Source organism: Neomonachus schauinslandi, chromosome 13, assembly GCF_002201575.2.
Source record: "Neomonachus schauinslandi chromosome 13, ASM220157v2, whole genome shotgun sequence".
Taxonomy (NCBI): domain Eukaryota; kingdom Metazoa; phylum Chordata; class Mammalia; order Carnivora; family Phocidae; genus Neomonachus; species Neomonachus schauinslandi.
Window position 1 is genome coordinate 42,550,344 of NC_058415.1, and position 22,591 is coordinate 42,572,934.

Below are 22,591 nucleotides of genomic sequence, written 5' to 3' on the forward strand. Positions count from 1 at the left end.
TAGTGTTCCATGATTCATTGTTTGCATATAACACCCAGTGCTCCATTCAATACATGCCCTCTTTAATACCCATCACCAGGCTAACCCATTCCCCCACACCCCTCCCCTCTAGAACCCTCAGTTTGTTTCTCATAGTCTCTCATGGTTTGTCTCCCCCTCTGATTCCCCCCCTTCATTTTTCTCTTCCTACTATCTTCTTCTTCTTTTTTTTTTTTTTTTAACATATAATGTATTATTTGTTTCAGAGGTACAGGTCTGTGATTCAACAGTCTTACACAATTCGCAGCGCTCACCATAGCACATACCCTCCCCAATGTCTATCACCCAGCCACCCCATCCCTCCCACCTCTCACCACTCCAGCAACCCTCAGTTTGTTTCCTGAGATTAAGAACCCCTCATATCAGTGAGATCATATGATACCTGTCTTTCTCTGATTGACTTATTTCGCTTAGCATAATACTCTCTAGTTCCATCCACATTGTTGCAAATAGCAAGATTTTGGGGGGTTTTTTGATGGCTGCATAATATTCCATTGTATATACATACCACATCTTCTTTATCCATTCATCTGTTGATGGACATCTTGGCTCTTTCCATAGTTTGGCTATTGTGGACATTGCTGCTATAAACACTGGGGTGCATGTACCCCTTTGGATCACTACATTTGTATCTTTGGGGTAAATACCCAGTAGTGCAATTGCTGGGTCATAGGGTAGCTCTATTTTCAACTTTTTGAGGAACCTCCCTACTGTTTTCCAGAGTGGCTGCACCAGCTTGCATTCCTACCAACAGTGTAGGAGGGTTCCCCTTACTCCGCATCCTCACCAACATCTGTCTTTTCCTGACTTGTTAATTTTAGTCATTCTGACTGGTGTGAGGTGGTATCTCATTGAGGTTTTGATTTGGATTTCACTGATGCTGAGTGATGTTGCGCACTTTTTCATGTGTCTGTTGGCCATTTGGATGTCTTCTTTGGAAAAATGTCTGTTCATGTCTTCAGCCCATTTCTTGATTGGATTCTTTGTTCTTTGGGTGTTGAGTTTAAGAAGTTCTTTATAGATTTTGGATACTAGCCCTTTATCTGATATGTCATTTGCAAATATCTGGGAGAGAGAGAATCTTAAGCAGGCTCTACACCCAGCATTGATGTGGGGCTTGATCTCACCACCCTGAGATCATGACCTGAGCTGAAATCAAGAGTGGGACCCTTAACCAACTGAGCCACCTGGGTGCTCCTAAAATATTTTTAATTAGAAGTCAAGTAAAATCAACAATTAACATTATAGCTTAAAAAATTAGAATATAGTAGATACTCTCACTTTATTCCTGAAACTCACCCTGTTTTGCATCCTATTCTTGAAGCTCCTCCTTAAGTCATTTGCAGCATGTTTAATAAGGGGTAAGTATGGGAGTACAAAATAAATTGATATTTAAGAATCAAATGAACATCACTGATAGCTCAGAGATGGAATGAAGGTCAGGGTTTTCTATTGAGCATCCTACTTAATAACAGAACAGTATGTTATAACTTGATGTGTCTTCTTGGTTGATAGGAAGCTAGGGCTTTGGGGAAGGATGCTGTTAAGAATGACCTGGAGGCTTTCAAAAAGCTTGTAAGCATGTAATGGATGCTTAATAAATATCAGTTGAAAAAATGAACAAAAGTTGGGTTGACAAAAGTTGAAGAAGTTTAGAAAGAGATAGTATCAGGATATGGATTTCAGTTTTGGCATGTTAGTTTCAAGTTCCAGCAGATAATCCAAGTGGAGGTATTATATTGAAAGTTGGAGATGTGGCATTGGTGATTGGGAGAGAGTCAGGGCTGAATTAGGATTAGTAAGGCTCTCAGACAGAGATGAGACCAGAAGCCAAGAAGGGGTAAATTTTCTGAGACAAGAGCTATAGGGATAAGAGAGAAACTAAGAATTGAGTCATGGACATGTCCTGTAATTAGATATTGTTTAGGTATCTCTGGCAGGTGAAAAAAACATTCAGTTAAAAACTATGGCAATTTTGGGGCTGCCTGGGTGGCTCAGTTGTTAAGCATCTGCCTTCAGCTCAGGTCATGATCCCAGGGCCCTGGGTTCGAGCCCCGCATTGGGCTGCCTGCTGGGCGGTAAGCCTGCTTCTCCCTCTCCCCCTGCTTGTGTTCCCTCTCTTGCTGTCTCTCTCTCTGTGTCCAAAAAAAAAAAAAAAAAAAAACTATGGCAGTTTTAATATCCTGAATATGTTTTCTACACAGCAAGGTATCTTTGGTACCAAAATAAACTTGCCATTTTCCAGTCTTGAAAATTATGTATGCCTTCACAAAACTATAATTTTTTCTCTAAAAAATGTTTTCTTCCACATGATACTCAAATAAGAGGGTAATTCTTATCTTAGCTACCTACACATTTTCTTTGATTGGAATATTTTATAAAATTCTGTTTTTCTTCTGTTATGCACCTAAATCCCAAAAGTTTGCTTTCTGAATGTGACTTAATATTTGGCATCCAGTTTTTATGTGTTCTTCATCTTGAACTAATAAACAGATACCATACTTGCACTATTTATTTGAAAATTGATGGGCGTGTCACTAGAAATGAGAATTGTGATAATAGACATTATTATGAAAGCTAGTTAATCCTAATATTATCAATCAAAATGTGGAACTTTTTAAATAAAATAATTTTTTCTTAGAAATACCAGCTTACCAATAATAGTGATTTTTTTTTCCATAGAGAGAAACAGGACTACAAATAGAAATAAATGATCTTGTAAAACGGAAGATTGCAGTTGATGAAGAAAATGCTTTCTTAAGGAAAGAATTCGGCGACTTGCAGAAGAAATTTAAAGATAAAAGTCAAGAAGTTAAGGTGTGTTGGCTTGTACATAGTTTTACAGCACTGTTGCTTTGAAGTCCTACTTTAAGCTTTGTCAGCCTCTGTGGCACAGAAAGTGACAAGCTTGGAGGAAAAATTGCCTTAGGCCCTGCTGTACCACACAGTTTTCTCACATGCAAAAACTGAGAAAGATGCTTTAAAGATAAGACTCCAAGCTTTATAACTTTCCGATAAATAGTTAATGATGGAAATGGAGCTAAGAAAGTAGGAGTGTGAATGTGTGGCTTCTTGTAATTAGATTCTGATGGGACTGGCATTATTAATTGATAAAACCCAGGTCTGGGAGGATATGTCTGTGTGGGTCTCAAAAATAGCTGGGGACAGCATCAAAGGCAGCTTGATCAATTAATGGGCTCTTTGCAAATGTGTACTCATCAAAGCTGTCATCCAGTGAAAAAATATGACCCATCCACCTGCATGAAAAGAGGCCAATAAAAGTATACAGGTGACCTTGGCCATCAAATATAGAAGAAGCTGCTGTGAGGGTAAAACTGTACAGTTTATATTTGCTGATTAGTTCTCACCTTTTTTTTGTTTTGTTTTGTTTATCGGCCCTTGTGATACTGTTCTACAGGACACTAAGGAGTGTGTACAGAATAAGGAAGAGCAAAACAGACTGGTTATAAAAAATCTGGAGGAGGAAAATGAGAAATTAAGTACCCACTGTGCTGACCTGCTAAATGACCTGGAGAAACTGAGGAAGCAAGAAGCACATTGGAGAAAAGAAAAACATAGCATTGATGCAAAAATAAAGGTATGCAGTGAGAGTGTAGAGAATGAGAATAATGCCGTTATTTCGGATCTAACTTCTTATAGGAAGTTTATTACATGTGATTTTCTTTAAATAACAAATTATATATTCAAATCCACCAGTGGGGACCAGCATTAATTTATATTCCTTCACTTAACGACCCACAGCTTTTTAAAAATTGATGTTGCAAAGCAGAAAACTGACTTCAAATAGTTATCTAAAATGTAATCATTAAAAAATAAAGGCTATAGCATTTTGAAATGAAACATGTTTTGAAAAAACATATTTAGAATCATGAGGTTTGACTTTTTTCAGTTAGAGCTTAAATTTATAAATATAGCTAGAATTCATTACAATAGAGTTTTAAGAATGTATTTTCCAGGTCTTTTAAAAAATAAAATGTGAAAAAAGCACAAAGCAATTGAAAAATACTCATGTGTGTTTTGAAGATGGTGCTTTTCTTTGGCGTGAGAGGGCCTCATTCATAGTCAGATTTTATTTTCGTAGAAAATAAAAGGTACAATCGATTTTGTACTATGTCCATCAGTATTTTTCAAAATAATACTTTTTTGGTGGCTTTCTCTTTGTCTTGAGAATGTTTTTGCTAAATTTTTTTTTCCATTGAATTTCAGGTTTCTTTTTTACCACAGATTTTGTTGAAAAGGCCAGAAACAAATTTTCATGCTAGTAAATATGATAGTGCCTCTCTGTATGCACACATAAAGAGAATATATAAATACACACATGTATATATATATATAGCTATTAAAATGTACTAAGTATGGATATGTGTGTATGTGTGTATGATCATTTCAGAGGTGAAGGGATATGTATTTCTGAGTGTGTGAATCAGTTCATTTCACATATTTAAGGAAATACATTTAATCTTTTAGTGTATCATCAGGGAACAACTGAGCCATTGGGAGAATTGAATTCTGGTGCATTTGTTTTTTTATGTCAGTTTCTGCTTCCCTGCATCCTTTAAGCAGTTTGGTAGTGTGATAAGGGTGAATGGTACTTCCTTATGTTAATTCATAGGTACATGAGTATTTGATGAAACTTTTCATATCATTGATGACTGTTTGCCACTTAAATAGTTCATTATGTGATTTGCTGTGATTTTTAGTTCTATGACTTTTTTTTAATTGGGGAGTATGTCTTATTAATTTGTAGACATTTTTTATTTATTCTGGGTAGTAATACTTTGTTATATATATTACAAGTACTTTCTGTTCCATGAATCTCAAGTAAGGTGAATTGGATTTTGAAAAGTTTGTGGATCTAGAAAGAGTACATTTTATTATTCTCTAATGTTTTTGCATTAGGAATCTTATATGCTAAAGTTTTCCCTATTCCAAAGTCTGTAATCTACTTAGAATTTATTTTGGGGTATGTTGTTTCACACCATTTATTCAATAGTTTATTGATTTCTGATGCAATCTCTCTCACAGCTCAAAGTGTTCATGTGTGTATAGGTTTGTTTCTGGACATCTTATTATTTTCATGGTTTTAGGTATTGTAGTTTTGTAATTTGACCCATTATTTGGTAGGGAAATCTGCTTCTTTATTCTTATTTTTGTAAGTCATGAGCCCTATATGTGCTTCTTCATTATCTTATAATATTTAAGAACTATTTTGTTACTGGGGCACCTGGGTGGCTCAGTTGGTTGAGTTCTTGATTTTGGCTCAGGTCGTGATCTCTGGGTGTGAGATTGAGTCCCGCAAGGTGCTCTGCGCTCAGCAAGGAGTCTGCTGGAGATTCTCTCTCTCCCTCTCCTCACGTGCATGCACATTCTCTCTGTCTCTCTCTCTCTCTCTCTCAAATAAATAAATCTTAAAGAAAAGGAATGATTGGGCGCCTGGGTGGCTCAGCTGATAAGTGTCTGCCTTCGGCTCAGGTCATGATCCCAGTGTCCTGGGATCGAGCCCCGCATCGGGCTCCCTGCTCAGCGGGAAGCCTGCTTCTCCCTCTCCCACTCCCCCTGCTTGTGTTCCCTCTCTCTCGCTGTGTCTCTCTCTGTCAAATAAATAAATAAAATCTTTAAAAAAAAAAAAGAAAAGGAATGATTTTATTAGTTTTACTGAAAAATTCTGTTAGAAAGTAGATTGGAACCACACTTAGTTTATGAATTAATCTTGGGAGAATTGTGACCCTACTGTTCATGTATGTGGAATAAGATTTTGTAATTTTCTTAAAATGGCATTGTCCACTGTTATTAGATTTATTCCTAGCTACTGATATTATTGTAAAAAAGATTGTGTAATGGTAAGTAATATTTTAATTATTTCTGGAAGGCAGGATTGATACTGATTTATCTTAGCCTTCTTTTCAATAATTTTTTCTAATTATCTTACTAATTCTAAAAATGTGTACATTTTCTTGATTTTTCTACATTATTAAGAAAACTTTGCATCTTTCTGTCCTTTCTAAAATATTAATTGGCATAAATTCACATTTAATCCATTTAAAATTCACAATCCAAGTGCACTAGTTTTTAGTTTATGCGGAGTTGTACAGTTATTACCACAATTACTTTTAGAACATTTTCATTATTTGAGAAAGAAACCCTGTAACCTTTAGCAATCACTCTGTATTTACCCTTTCACCCTGCCTCCCTTGATAACCAGTAATCTGCTTTCTTTTTCTATAGATTTGTCTATTCTAAACATTTCATATAAATAAAATCATAGTATATGGTCTTTTGTGACTGACTTCTTCTACTTAGAATAATGTTTTCAGTGTTTATCCATGTTGTAGCATGTATCAGTACCACGTTCCTTTTCATTGTTGAATAATATTCCATTACATAGCTATCCTACATTTTATTTATTTATCTCCAGTGGATGGACATTTGTGTCTTCAGTGATGTTGCTATGACCATTTGTGTACAAGATTTCGTGTATACATACATATATTTTTATTTCTTTTAGGTACATGCCAAGGATTGAGATTACTGTGTCACATGGTGAACTGTTTTTAAGCTCTTGAGGAACTGTCAGACTGTTTTGAAAAGCAGTTGTACCACTTTACATTGTAAACAGCAGTGTGTGGGGGTTCTGATTTCATTTTGTTCTCATCAACACTTGTTATTGTCTGCCTTTTCGATTTGTTTTTGTGGATGTGAAGTGGTGTCTCATTCTGGTTTTGATTTCCGTTTCGCTGATAGCTGATGATGTTGAGCATCTTTTCATATACTATTGGCTATTTGTCTATTTTTTAAGAAATGCGTTATTTCATTCCCTTTACATATACTTCTGGATACAAGTCTCTTTTCAGCTATATAATTTGAAACTATTTTCTTCAATTCTTTTTTTTTTTTTTAAAGATTTTATTTATTTATTTGAGACAGAGAGAATGAGATACAGAGAGCATGAGAGGGAGGAGGGTCAGAGGGAGAAGCAGACTCCCTGCCGAGCAGGGAGCCCGATGCGGGACTCGATCCAGGGACTCCAGGATCATGACCTGAGCCGAAGGCAGTCGCTTAACCAACTGAGCCACCCAGGCGCCCTATTTTCTTCAATTCTTGGAGTTGTTTTTACTTTATTAATGGTGCTTTTGAAGCATAAAAGTTTTAAATTTTGATAATTTATCTTTCTAAATTTTGATAATTTATCTTTCTTTTGTTACCCATGTTTTTGGTGTCATATCTGAGAAACCATTGCCTAATCAAAGATCAAGAAGATGGACACCTATGTTTTCTTCTAGAAGAGTTCTTCTAAGAGTTTTATAGTTTTATATCTTTTACTTAATTCTTTGATCCATTTTGAGTTAACTTTTTAATACAGTGTTTGACGGGAATCCAACTTCATTCTTTTGCACGTGTTATTCAGTTGTTCAAACACCATTTGTTGAAACAGACTATTCTTCCCCACCCCATCCCCCTCACTGCTACTGCCTTGGCATGTTTATTGAATATCAATGGACTATAAATATAAGGGTCTATTCTGGACCTCTCTTCTGTCCATTTGATTTATGTATTTATCCTCATGTCTGTGCCACACTGTTGATTATTGTAGATTTGTAATAGATTTTGAAATTGGGATATGTGTATCATCCAGATTTTTTATTCTTTTTTTTTTCAAAATAGGCTATTTTGGATCTCTTGCATTTCCATATGAATTTTAGAATCATCTTTTCCATTTCTTACAAAAAAAGCAAGTTGGGTTTATTTTGATAGAGATTGCATTGAATCAGAACATCAATTTGGCAAATATCACTATCTTAGCAATATTATAACTTCTACTCCATCAACATGGGTTGTTTCATTTTCTTAGGTCTACTTTAATTTCTTTCAGTAATGTTTTGTGGTTTTCAGAGTATCATGATGCACTGCTTTCCAGAAGTATTTACACTTCTTTGGGGATGTATTATTCCTTTTTTTTTAGTGGAATTAATTTCTTTTTTTTTTTTAATTTAAATTCAATTAGCCAACATACAGTACATCATTAGTTTCTGATGTAGTGTTCAGTAATTGATCAGTTGTGTATAACACCCAGTGCTCAGGTACATACTATTCCTAAATATTTAATTTTTACTCTATTCTAAGTGGAATTGTTTCTTCATTTCCTAATGTGTAGGTATATAATTAACTTTTATATAGTGGTCTTATAGCCGCAGCCTTGTTCAATAAGGTTGATTCTTTAGGACTTTCTATATGTAAGGTCATGTCATCTACAAATAGAGATAATATTACTTCTTCTTTTCCAATCTGGATGCCTTTTATTTCATTTTATTTCCCATTACCCTGGCTAGAATCTCTAGTATATGAATAGAAAAAAAGAGTAGACATCTGTGTCTTGTTTCTGATCTCATGGGAAAAGGATCTGCTCTTTCACCCTTAAGTATGATATTTGCTCTGAGGTTTTGTTGATACACTTTATCAGATTGAGGAAGTTGCCCTCTATTCCTAGTTTTTGAGTGTTGTTGTTTTTATCATGAAGGGGTTTTGGATTTTGGATTTTGGCAAATGCTTTTTTTTTACATCTATTGAAATGATCATGCGGTTTTTATGTTTTATTCTATGGGTATGGTATGTTATTTTACTTGAATTTGGATGTTAAATCAACTTTATGTTGCTGGGATGTTTTTATCTTTATCTGACTTTGGTACCAAGATATACCTGGCCTTGTAGAATGAATTAGAAAATGTTTCCTCCTCTCATATTTTTTGGAAGAGTTCAAGAGGAATTGGTATTCATTCTTTTAAAATGTTTGGTAGAGGGGTGTCTGGGCAGCTTAGTCGGTTAAGCATCCGACTCTTGATTTTGGCTTGGGTCTTGATCCTCAGGGTTGTAAGATTGAGCCCTGTGTTGGGTTGTGCATTCAGCAGGGAGTCTGCTTCTCTCCCTCAGCCTCTGCGCCTCGATGCTCTCTCTCTCTCTCTCTCAAATAAATAAAAAAATAAAATAAAATGTTGGTAGAATTCACTAGTGAAGCAATCTGAATTTTTTATGTTGGGTAGTTTTGATAACTGATTAAACCTCTTCAGTTATTATAGGTCTGTTGAGATTTCTATTTGTTCTTGAATTAGTTTAGGTGATTTGTGTATTTCTTAGAATTTGTCAGTTTCATCTTGGTCATCTAGTTTATTGGTATCAAATTGCTTACAGTATTCTCTAATAATCCTTTTTATTTCCATATAGTAGTGTCTTCACTTTGATTTTTGATTTTAGTTATTTACATTCTTTCTCTTTTTCTTTGTAATATATTCTAACTAAAGGTTTGTTCATTTTGTTGCTATTTTCAAAGAGTCAGCTTTTGCTTTAACTGATTCTTTATTGTTTTACTGTTCCCTTTTTAAAAAATTTCCACACTAATCTTTATTATTTCTTCTTTTCTGTTTGGTTTCACTTTGATATTTGTTTTCTGTTTCTTCAAGGTGTAAAATTAGATTATTAATTTGAGATATGTTTTCTTCTTTAATGTTGGCATTTATAGCCCTCTGGGGACTGCCTTTGCTGCATCCTGTAAGTATTAGTATTTATGTTTTGCTTTCATTCATTTCTGAATATTTTCTGACTCTCTTGTGATTTCTTCTTTGACCTGTTGGTTGTTTATGAGTATATTATTTAATTTCCACATATTAATTTTTAAAAAAATTTTCTTGTTATTGAGTTTTAGCTGTAATTCACTATGGTTGGAAAAGATACTTTGTATAATTATGTTTTTAAATTGATTAAGAATTGTTTTATGGCCTAACGTATGGTCAAATATGGAGGATGTTCCATGTGTACTTGAGAAAAATGTATATTCTGTGCTTTTGGAGTAGTGTCTTCCATATACATCTGTTAGGGCTACTTAGTTTATAGTGTGGTTTAAGCCCTCTTCATCCTTGTTGACCTTCTGTCTAAATGTTCTATTCATTATTTAAAGTGGAGTATTGAATTCTCCAACTATTACTGTGGAGAACTATTTCTCCTTTCAGTTCTGTAATTGTTTACTTTATATATTTAAGGGCTCTGTTGTTTGGTTTGTAGTTATATCTTCTTGATGAATTGATTCTTCAATCAATATATAAGTCCTCCTTTTGCTTTTTGTAACAGTTTTTGACTTGAAGTATATTTTGTCCAATATTATTATATCTATTCCAGCTCTCTTTTGTTTATTATTTCCATAGTTATCTTTTCCCATTCTTTGATTTTCAGTCTATTTCTGTCTTTGGATCTAAAGTGAGTCTTTTTTCAAAAAAATTTTAACTCCAGTATAATTAACATACAGTGTTATACTAGTTTGAGAGGTACAATACAGTGATTTAGCAATTGTGTACATAATGCTCATAATGATAAGTCTACCCTTAATGTCCTTCATCTATTTCACTCATCCCTCCCCACCTCAGTTTGGTAACTATCAGTTTGTTCTCTGTATTTAAGTATCTGAGGGTTTTTTTGTGTCTTTTTTCTTTGTTCATTTGTTTGTTTCTTCAGTTCCACATATAAGTGAAATTATATGTTGTTTATCTTTTTCTGACTGATTTATTTAGAGTGTTTTAATCAACATGTTGTATAATGTTTTCTTTTTTTATTCTATTTTTTAAAGTTTATTTTTTTAAAGATTTATTTATTTATTTATTTGACAGATAGAGAGCACAAATAGGCAGAGAGGCAGGCAGGGGGAGAGGGAGAAGCAGGCTCCCACTGAGCAGGGACCCCGACGTGGAGCTCGATTCCAGGACTCTGGGATCATGACCTGAGCCAGAGGCAGCCACTTAACTGACTGAGCCACCCAGGCACCCCAGTATAATGTTTTCTTTATCCATTCTGTCAATATCTTCCTTTTGATTAGAGAGTTAAATCCATGTATATATAAAGTAATTCCTAGTTAGGAAGAACTAACTTCTGACATTTTATTATTTATTCGCTGTATATCTGATAGGTATTTTTCTCCCTCATTTCCTCAGTTACTGTCTTCCTTTGTATTTAGTTGATTTGTTATAGTGGCACATTTTGATTACCCTCTCATTTTTTTGTGTGTATATTCTATTGATATATTTTCTTTGTGGTTACCATGGGTTTACATTTATCATCATGAACTTAAAGTAATATAATTTGAATTAATGCCATCTTATACAATAGCGATACTAAAACTCATCTATAGTGCTCTTCCCCTCCACTTTACATTATTGTTGTCACAAATTACATCATTATAAATTGTGTGCCCTGTAACATAGATGTATAATTTTGTATGTTTGTCTTTGAAATGTGGTAAATAGAAAGTAGGGTAACAAACCAAATATTACATAATAATGCTGGCTTATGGATTTATCTTTACTGGGGTCTTTACTTCTTCATATGGCTTTGAGTTACAATCTTACTTCCTTTCAGTTTAATCTGAAGGACTCCCATTAGCATTTCCTGTAGGTCAGATCTTTTAATGAACACCCTCAGCCTCCCCTATTAATAAACACTGTGTGTTCCTTTTGTTTACCACTGAATCTCTTAATTCTGTCTAAATTTTGAAGGACAGTTTTGCTGGGTATGTTGATACTTCTTTACTTTCAGCACTTTAAATATGTTATCCCACTGCTTTCTAGCCTCCATGGTTTCTGATGAGAAATTAGTTATTAATCTCATTAAGGATCTCTTCTATGTGACAAGTCACTCTTACTTTCAAGATTCTTTTTACAGGGGCTATATTTCAAAAGGTTCATAATAATTTGTAGGTCTCTTTCTGTTGATCATTCTTGGGAGTTTGTTGAGTCCTTTGGATTTGTAGGTGCATGTCTTCCATCAAAATTGGGACTCTCATGGCCGTTATTTCTTCAAATGTTATTTCTGCTTCCTCTTCTTTCTCTCTTCTTTCTGGGACTCCCATAATGTATATGTTGGTCTAGTTAATGGTGTCCCACAGTTTTCAAATAGGATCTATTCACTTTTCTTCATGTTATTTTTGGTGTTCAGTTTCAATAATTTTACCTGTTTTTCTTCTAGCTTGCTGATTCTTTCTTCTTCCTACTCTGCCTCTGTTGTTGGATGCTTGGAAAATCATCCATTTTTGTTATTGTACTTTTTTAGCTCCAGAATTTGTTTGATTCCTTTTACTAATTTCTTTCTCTTTAATTGATATTCTTTTGGTTTATACATTGTTTTCCTGGTTTCCTGTAGACTTTTTTCATGTTTTTCTTCAGCGCTGTAAGGATATTTAGGATAGTTTTTTAAAGTGTTTGCCTTATAAATCTGATATCTGGGGTTCCTCAGGAATGGTTTCTGCTAATTTGTATGTTACTTTGGTTAGGCCATACGTTCCTGGTTTTTGTTTGTTTTCTAGTTTTTGTTTTGTTTTGTTTTTGTAGGCCTTGTGATATTTTGTTTTTGTTGAAAGTTGGGTATATGAGTATGTGGTAACTCTGGAAGTCAGATTCTACCCCTTCCTGAAGCCTTGCTGCTTTTTTAATTATTGAAGGCTGTGGTAGTCTGTTTAGATAATCTTCCAATCTACATTTGTAAGAGTGTAGGGTCACTTGTATAAGGTCACTGAGGTTTCTATCCTTTAGCTTTTGTTCACCTCACATTGCCTCACAGTTATCCTTGAATGGCAGGAGCCAAAATAAACAAACAAAACACAAAGAAGCAAAAAAAAAAAGAAATACACACATCCACAGACACAAAACAACTCCCTCTCCCAGTCTTTTTATTGACTCTGTGCTAGGACACTCCTTCAGTACTTATCCATATTTGCACTGAGCTCAGAGCTCAGCCGAGGGTAAAACTTCGGGTCTTCTTTTCTCTTTTTTGAGCATGCATCTTTCTCTGAGCCTCTGTGTGTTTCTAAACACTCCCAAATCAATAGGTATTTGAATGTCCTAATGTCCCCCAGAATCTTCCAAGGCTTTTGCTCCCATGTCTGAGGCATTCTGTTGTTATCTCAACCAATAATCTTTTGTCCCACACATCTGTGGTTTGTTAGTTTACCTTGTGGTATTTTTGAGCCATTTATCCAGTCTTTGTTCCCAGTTAGGTCAAATAGACATATTCACTTTGCATGATTCCTTCAGGTAGCCCTCAGATAAATTAGAATAGACACACATATTAATTTACTGTAAAGTCTGTTCTGCTTCCTCCCAAACCAGGAACCAGGATCTCCAGGTGGGAACATGGACTACTGCCATTCTAAGAATATCACTGCTTTAAGATTCACAGTCTTTGAAATGGTTAGCTTGCTGGAGACAGTGTGGGGAAGGGCAAGTGAAAACTCCATAAATGTTTTGTCCCATTTTTAACTTGCTTTTATTTTTTTAGCTCAGCATTTGCTTGGTCGTTGTAAACCTTTGAATGCATTCAATAGTTTTTCTAACATTGGTTCTGAGAGTTTCTGCTTTCTTTTTGGTATTTCTGCCAGGGCAAGAGTGCTTGGAGCTGCATACTCTCTTATTTTCCTGATGTCACTCATCACCTTTAGTTTTAAATGATAGCTTTACCGTATATATGGTTCTGTGTTGGCAAGTGTTTTTGTTTGTTTGTTTCTTTGAGCACTTTGAATTGTTTTCTCACTGTCTCTGGCATCCATTATTTCTGAAGAAAAGTCAGTTAATTTTATTGAGGTCTCTTGAAAATGAGGAGTGGTTTTTCTGTTGTGGTGTCTAAGATTTTCTTGTTTTCAGCTCTCAGTATTTTTTTTTAAATTTTTTATTGTTATGTTAATCACCGTACATTACATCATTAGTTTTTGATGTAGTATTCCATGATTCATTGTTTGTGCATAACACCCAGTGCTCCATGCAGAACATGCCCTCTTTAATACCCATCACCAGGCTAACCCATTCTCCCACCCCCCTCCCCTCTAGAACCCTCAGTTTGTTTTTCAGGGTCCATCATCTCTCATGGTTCGTCTCCCCCTCCGAAGTCCCCCCTTCATTCTTCCCCTCCTGCTATCTTCTTCTTTTTGTTTTTCTTAACATATATTGCATTATTTGTTACAAGGTACAGATCTGTGATTCAACAGTCTTGAATAATTCACAGTGCTCACCATAGCACATACCCTCCCCAATGTCTATCACCCAGCCACCCCATCCTTCCCACCCCCACCCCCACTCCAGAAACCCTCAGTTTGTTTCCTGAGATTAAGAATTCCACATATCAGTGAAATCATATGATACATGTCTTTCTCTGATTGACTTATTTCGCTTAGCATAACACCCTGCAGTTCCATTCACGTCGTTGCAAATGGCAAGATCTCATTCCTTTTGATGGCTGCATAATATTCCATTGTATATATATACCACATCTTCTTTAGCCATTCATCTGTCCATGGACATCGTGGCTCTTTCCACAGTTTGGCTATTGTGGACATTGCTGCTATAAACATCGGGGTGCACGTACCCCTTCAGATCCCTACATTTGTATCTTTGGGGTAAATACCCAGTAATGCAATTTCTGGATCGTATGGTAGCTCTATTTTCAACTTTTTGAGGAACCTCCCTACTGTTTTCCAGAGTGGCTGCACCAGCTTGCCTTCCCACCAACAGTGTAGGAGGGTTCCCCTTTCTCTGCATCCCCGCCAACATCTGTCATTTCCTGACTTGTTAATTTTAGCCATTCTGACTGGTGTGAGGTGGTATCTCATTGAGGTTTTGATTTGGATTTCCCTGATGCCGAGCAATGTGGAGCACCTGTTCATGTGTCTGTAGGCCATTTTGATGTCTTCTTTGGAAAAATGTCTGTTCATGTCTTCTGCCCATTTCTTGATTGGATTCTTTGTTCTTTGGGTGTGGAGTTTGATGAGTTCTTTATAGATTTTGAATATTAGCCCTTTATCTGATATGTCATTTGCAAATATCTTCTCCCATTCTGTTGGTTGTCTTTTGGTTCTGTTGACTGTTTCTTTTGCTGTGCAAAAGCTTTTTATCTTGATGAAGTCCCAATAGTTCCTTTTTGCCCTTGCTTCCCTTGCCTTTGGTGACGTTTCTAGGAAGAAGTTGCTGCGACTGAGGTCGAAGACGTTGCTGCCTGTGTTCTCCTTTAGGATTTTGATGGGCTCCTGTGTCACATTTAGGTCTTTCAACCATTTTGAGACTATTTTTGTGTGTGGTGTAAGGAAATGGCCCAGTTTCATTCTTCTGCATGTGGCTGTCCAATTTTCCCAACACCATTTGTTGAAGAGATTGTCTTTTTTCCATTGGACATTCTTTCCTGCTTTGTCAAAGATGAGTTGACCATAGAGTTGAGGGTCCATTTCTGGGCTCTCTATTCTGTTCCATTGATCTGTGTGTCGGTTTTTGTGTCAGTACCATACTGTCTTGATGATGACAGCTTTGTAATAGAGCTGGAAGTCTGGAATTGTGATGCGGCAAGCTTTGCTTTTCTTTTTCAACATTCCTCTGGCTATTTGGGGTCTTTTCTGGTTCCATACAAATTTTAGGGTTATTTGTTCCATTTCTTTGAAAAAAGTGGATGGTATTTTGGTGGGGATTGCTTTGAATGCGTAGATTGCTCTAGGTAGCGTTGACATCTTCACAATATTTTTTCTTCCAATCCATGAGCATGGAGTGTTTTTCCATTTCTTTGTGTCTTCCTCAATTTCTTTCATGAGTATTTTATAGTTTTCTGAGTACAGATCCTTTGCCTCTTTGGTTAGATTTATTCCTAGATATCTTATGGTTTGGGGTGCAATTGTAAATGGGATCGACTCCTTAATTTCTCTTTCTTCTGTCTTGTTGGTGTATAGGAATGCCACTGATTTCTTTTTTTTTTTTGGAAGATGATTGGTATTTTTTTATTTTTTTTTATTTTTTTTTATTCTTATGTTAATCCCCATATATTACATCATTAGTTTTAGATGTAGTGTTCCATGATTCATTGTTTGTGCATAACACCCAGTGCTCCATGCAGAATGTGCCCTCCTCAATACCCATCACCAGGCTAACCCATCCTCCCACCTCCCTCCCCTCCAGAACCCTGTTTGTTTCTCAGAGTCCATTGTCTCTCATGGTTTGTCTACCCCTCCGATTTCCCCCCCTTCATTCTTCCCCTCCTGCTACCTTCTTCTTCTTCTTCTTTTTTTTTTTCTTAACATATATTGCATTATTTGTTTCAGAGGTACAGATCTGAGATTCAATAGTCTTGCACAATTCACAGTGCTTACCAGAGCACATACCCTCCCCAGTGTCCATCACCCAGTCACCCCATCCCTCCCACCCCAACCCCCACTCCAGCAACCCTCAGTTTGTTTCCTGCGATTAAGAATTCCTCATATCAGTGAGGTCGTATGATACATGTCTTTCTCTGTTTGACTTATTTCGCTCAACATAATACCCTCCAGTTCCATTCACGTCGTTGCAAATGGCAAGATCTCATTCCTTTTGATGGCTGCATAATATCCCATTGTATAGGGCACCTGGGTGCCTCAGATGGTTAAGCATCTGTCTTCGGCTCAGGTCATGATCCCAGGGTCCTGGGATCAAGTCCCACATCGGGCTCCCTGCTCAGCGGGGAACCTGCTTCTCCCTCTGCCTCTCTCTCTCTCTGTCTCTTATGAATAAATAAAATCTTTAAAAAAAAATAAATATTCCATTGTATATATATACCACATCTTCTTTATCCAGAATGCCACTGATTTCTGTGCATTGATTTTATATCCTGCCACTTTACTGAATTCCTGTATGAGTTCTAGCAGTTTTGGGGTGGAGTCTTTTGGGTTTTCCACATATAGTACATATCATCTGCAAAGAGTGAGAGTTTGACTTCTTCTTTGCTGATTTGGATGCCTTTTATTTCTTTTTGTTGTCTGATTGCTGTGGCTAGGACTTCTAATACTATGTTGAATAGCAGTGGTGAATCCCTGCCGCATTCCTGACCTTAGGGGGAAAGCTCTCAGTTTTTCCCCATTGAGAATGATATTCGCTGTAGGTTTTTCATAGATGGCTTTTATGATATTGAGTTATGTACCCTCTATCCCTATACTCTGAAGAGTTTTGAACAAGAAAGGATGCTGTACTTTGTCAAATGCTTTTTCTGCATCTATTGAGAGGATCATATGATTCTTGTTCTTTCTTTTGTTAATGTGTTGTGTCACGTTGATCAATTTGCAGATGTTGAACCAACCTTGCAGCCCAGGGATAAATCCCACTTGGTCGTGGTGAATAATCCTTTTAATGTACTGTTGGATCCTATTGGCTAGTATTTTGGTGAGAATTTTTGCATCTATGTTCATCAAGGATATTGGTCTGTAATTCTCCTTTTTGAAGGGGTCTTTGTCTGGTTTTGGGATCAAGGTAATGGTGGCCTCCTAAAACGAGTTTGGAAGTTTTCCTTCCATTTGTATTTTTTGGAACAGTTTCAGAAGAATAGATATGAATTCTTCTTGAAATGTTTGGTAGAATTCCCCCTGGGAAGCCATCTGGCCCTGGGCTCTTGTTTGTTGGGAGATTTTTGATGACTGCTTCAATTTCCTTAGTGGTTATAGGTCTGTTCAGGTTTTCTGTATTTTCCTGGTTCAGTTTTGGTAGTTGATACATCTCTAGGAATGCCTCCATTTCTTCCAGGTTATCTAATTTGCTGGCATGGAGTTGTTCATAATATGTTCCTATAATTGTTTGTATTTCTTTGGTGTTGGTTGTGATCTCTCCTCTTTCATTCATGGTTTTGTTGATTTGGGTCCTTTCTCTTTTCTTTTTGATAAGTCTGGCCGGGGGTTTATCAATCTTGTTAATTCTTTCAAAGAACCAGCTCCTAGTTTTGTTGATCTCTTCTACTGTTCTTTTGGTTTCTGTTTCATTGATTTCTGCTCTGATCTTTATTATTTCTCTTCTCCTGCTGGGTTTAGGCTTTATTTGCTGTTTTTTCTCTAGCTCCTTTAGGTGTAGGGTTAGGTTGTGTATTTGGGACCTTTCTTGTTTCTTGAGAAAGGCTTGTATTGCTATATACTTTCCTCTTAGGACTGCCTTTGCTGCATCCCAAAGATTCTGAATAGTTGTGTTTTCATTTTCATTGGTTTCCATGAATTTTTTTAATTCTTCTTAATTTCCTGGTTGATCCATTCATTCTTTAGTAGGATGCTCTTTAGCCTCCATGTATTTGGGTTCTTTCCGACTTTCCTCTTGTGATTGAGTTCTAGTTTCAAAGCATTGTGGTCTGAAAATAGGCAGGGAATGATCCCAATCTTTTGGTACCGGTTAAGACTTGATTTGTGACGTAGGATGTGATCGATTCTGGAGAATGTTCCATGGGCACTAGAGAAGAATGTGTATTCCATTGCTTTGGGATGGAATGTTCTGAATATGTCTGTGAAGTCCATTTGGTCCAGTGTGTCATTTAAAGTCTTTGTTGATCTTTTACTTAGATGATCTGTCCATTTCAGTGAGGGGTGTGTTAAAGTCCCCCACTATTATTGTATTGTTGTTAATGTGTTTCTTTGCTTTTGTTATTAATCGGCTTATATAATTGGCTGCTCCCATGTTAGGGGCATAGATATTTACAATTGTTAGATCTTCTTATTGGATAGACCCTTTAAGTAGGATACAGTGTCCTTCCTCATCTCTTATTACAGTCTTTCTTTTAAAATCTAATTTGTCTGATATAAAGATTGCCACCCCAGCTTTCTTTTGGTGTCCATTAATATGGTAAATGGTTTTCCACCCGCTCACTTTCAATCTGGGCGTGTCTTTGGGTCTAAAGTGAGTCTCTTGCCGACAACATATTGATGGGTCTTGTTTTTTAATCCAATCTGATACTCTGTGTCTTTTGATTGGGGCATTTAGCCCATTTACATTCAGGGTAACTATTGAAAGATAGGAATTTAGTGCCATTGTATTGCCTGTAAGGTGACTGTTACCGTATATTGTCTGTGTTTCTTTCTGGTCTATGTTGCTTTTAGGCTCTCTCTTTGCTTAGAGGACCCCTTTCAATATTTCTTGTAGGGCTGGTTTTGTGTTTGCAAATTCCTTTAGTTTTTGTTTGTCCTGGAAGCTTTTTATCTCTCCTCCTATTTTCAATGACAACCTAGCTGGATATAGTATTCTTGGCTGCCTATTTTTCTTGTTTAGTTCCCTGAATATATCCTGCCAGTCCTTTCTGGCCTGCCAGGTCTCTGTGGATAGGTCTGTTGCCAATCTAATGTTTCTACCCTTGTAGGTTACATATCTCTTCTCCCGAGCTGCTTTCAGGATTTTTTCTTTGTCTCTGAGACTTGTAAGTTTTACCATTAGATTTTGGGGTGTTGACCTATTTTTATTGATTTTGAGAGGGGTTCTCTGTGCCTCCTGGATTTTGATGCCTGTTTCCTTCCCCTAATTAGGGAAGTTCTCTGCTATAATTTGCTCCAGTATATCTTCTGCCCCTCTCTCTCTTTCGTCTTCTTCTTCTGGGATCCCAATTAATCTAATGTTGTTTTTTCTTATGGTATCGCTTATCTCTCAAATTCTGCCCTCGTGATCCAGTAGTTTCTCTCTCTTTTTCTCAGCTTCTCTATTTTCCATCATTTGGTCTTCTATATCACTGATTCTCTCTGCCTTATTTTTCCTAGCAGTTAGCACCCTCATTTTTGATTGCACCTCATTAATAGCCTATTTGATTTTGACTTGGTTAGGTTTTAGCTCTTTTATTTCTCCAGAAAGGGTTTCTCTCATATCTTCCATGCTTTTTTCAAATCCAGCTAGTATCTTTAAAACCATGATTCTGAACTCTAGGTCCAACATCGTACTAATGTCCGTATTGAGTAGGTCCCTGGCAGTCGGTACTACCTCTTGTTCTTTTTGTTGAGGTGATTTTTTCCATCTTGTCATTTTGTCCAGAGGGGAATAGATGAATGAGAGGACAAAATGCTAACAGGGTAACTATGTCCCCAGAAAATATACTCTAAACAAATCAGGAAAGACCTGAAGCCGGGGGAAAAGAAAGGGAAAGAAAGAAAAAAGAAAAAGATAAAGATAAAAACAAACAAAAACAGAACAAAACAAAAAAAACAGAATATGATCAAATATGATCAGGCTGGTGCATAGATCAGTGCCACACACTAGATTTGGGGTGTATTTTGGTCTGTTAGAAGAAAGTGCCTCCCAAAATTTTAAAGAAAGAAAAACCAATATATGTACAAAAATAAGGGTTGATATGATGAAGGGATGGAATATGACTGTAAAGATGGAAATTATAAAAAATTTTATAAAAGGAATTGATAAGTTGTTTGAAAAAAGAAAGAAGAGGATTTAAAAAAAAAAGGGAGAGAATGTGATTAGGAGGAGAGTAGAACAAAGCCATACACTAGAGATTCAGGGTATATTTTGATCTGTTAGAAGAAACTGTATCTCCAAATTTTTAAGAGAGAACAACTTATATATATTTATGCCAAAAATATGGGTAACTACTATGAAGGGATAGAATATGACTCTAAAAATGAAAAATAAAAATGTTTTTTAAAAAAGGGATTGATAAGATGTTGGTTAAAAAAGGGAAAAAGAGGGGCGCCTGGGTGGCTCAGATGGTTAAGCGTCTGCCTTTGGCTTGGGTCATGATCCCAGCGTCCTAGGATCGAGCCCCGCATCGGGCTCCCTGCTCAGCGGGGAGCCTGCTTCTCCCTCTCCCTCTGCCTCTCTCCCTCCTCATGCTCTCTCTCTCTCTGTATCCCTGTGTCTCAAATGAATAAATAAAATCTTTAAAAAAAAAAAAGACAGTTAAAAAAAATTAACTTTTAAAGACTAAAGAATCGTGGGAAAAAAGCCATGGATTCTTTGTGCAGTATTCCTCTAGTGCTGGTGTTTTGCCGTTCTCATTGATCGGTAAACTTGGTCTTGGCTGGCTGTTCTCGCTGATCTTGTGGGGGAGGGGCCTGTTGACGTGGTTCCCAAATGTCTTTGCTGGAGGCGGAATTGCCCTTCCCTTGCTGGTCCGGGCTAAGTAATCTGCTGGGGTTTGCTCTCAGGAGCTTTTGTTCTCTGTAAGCTTTCCGTACAGTTTTGGAGGCCAAGAGTGAAAATGGCGGCCTCCCAATCTCCGCCCCAGAGGAGCCGAGAACTCGGGGCCCCGCTCCTCAGTGCGCCCCCAGAGAAAAGCAGTCAGTCACTCCCGTCTCCCCGGTCTCTGGCTGCACTCTGCTCACCTGGCTTGTGACCGAGCGTTTCTATCTTTGTCACCCGACTCGGTGTACAGTCTCCAAACCCAGCAGATCCCTGCCGTGCGCTCCTGCGCCGCTCCCCCCGGGGGAAGAAGGGGAGTCTCCCCAGATCTGCCACTTGTTGGGTCCCTGCTGGAGGAGCAGTGGCCTGACTGTGCCGCAGATCATGGTTTATGGCAATCCCGAGCTGAGAGCCTGCGCCTCAGCTCTGTCTCTGCAGCCGGCTTCCCCGCTCCGATACCTGGGAGCTCTGCCGCACTCAGGCACCCCCGGTCTTTCTGTGACCCCGAGGTTCCTGAGACCACACTGTCCTGCGAGGGTTCCACCCCCCGCTTAGCCACTGGAATGACGTCCCTCAGCGGAGCCGACTTCTAAAAGTTCCAGTTTTGTGCTCAGCGGCTCTATCACTTGCCAGAAGCGGCCAGTGGAGGCCCCCTCCCCCTCCATCTATCCTCCCGAATATTGCCTCAGATTCACTTTTCCGCAGGTCCTACGGCAGGTTCAGAGAGTTGTTGCTATTCTTTTCTTCGATCTCCTGTTGAGTTCGTAGGTGTTCAGAATGGTTTGATCCCTATTCAGCTGAATTCCTGGGACCAGATAAAATCCAGGTCTCCTACTCCTCTGCCGTCTTGCTCCTCTCTTCAGCTCTCAGTATTTTTACTGTATGTCTGTTTGTGGATTTATACATATACAATACTTGGAGATTGTTGAGCTTCACAGATGTTTAGATTAATTTTTTTTTCATGATTTTTGGGTAGTTTTCAGTCATTATTTCTTTGAATTTTTCTTCTGTTTTATTCTCTTGCCTGTTCTTCTGGTAGTCCCATTATACTTATGTTGGTGCATTTTGTGGTGTCCACATTTCTCTGGGGCTGTTAACTTTTTTGTTATTCTTTATTTCTTGATTTATCTTTGTTTTTTCTTATTTTTGTCATCTTCTATTAAATATTTAGCTACGCTAGTGAATTATTTTGTGCTCTTCATTTTGTTTATTTTGCTTTTTTAACACCAGGATTTCCATTTCCATTTGCATGTTTTAAAATAATTTATATCACTTTATTGGCATTTTTTTATTGGATGAGACCTTGTCATCTTATCTTTTTTTGTTTCTTTAATGATAGGGTATATTTTAAAGAATGGTTTTGTTTAGTTGTTTCTATTGCCTGCTTCCTCTCCTCTGTATGGATGACACTTTCCTCTTTTTTTGCATGTTGTAATTTTTTGTTGGAAAATGGACATATAAAATTGTATATGGTAGTAGTTTTGGATACTGATTCCTTACTACCCTATCCTCAGGGATGTCTGCTTATTTGTTTTTTAGTGGTTTGGCTGGACCATTTTACTAAAGTCTATTTCTCCTGCTTTTCAGAAAGCACAGACTTGGATATTTGATCATTCACCATGGGATCATAGTGATTT

At 37.1% G+C, this 22,591-nt stretch overlaps 1 protein-coding gene across 2 annotated transcripts in view; it reads left to right on the forward strand.

Moving 5' to 3' along the window:
* Positions 1–22,591, forward strand: part of CNTLN (centlein) — a 306,857-nt gene that overhangs the window by 103,461 nt on the left and 180,805 nt on the right. For both annotated transcript variants that reach the window (XM_044920332.1, XM_044920333.1), the window contains exons 4-5: positions 2,722–2,856; positions 3,458–3,637. In XM_044920332.1, the coding sequence (XP_044776267.1) occupies positions 2,722–2,856; positions 3,458–3,637 (315 nt within the window). The remainder of the gene's footprint in view (positions 1–2,721; positions 2,857–3,457; positions 3,638–22,591) is intronic.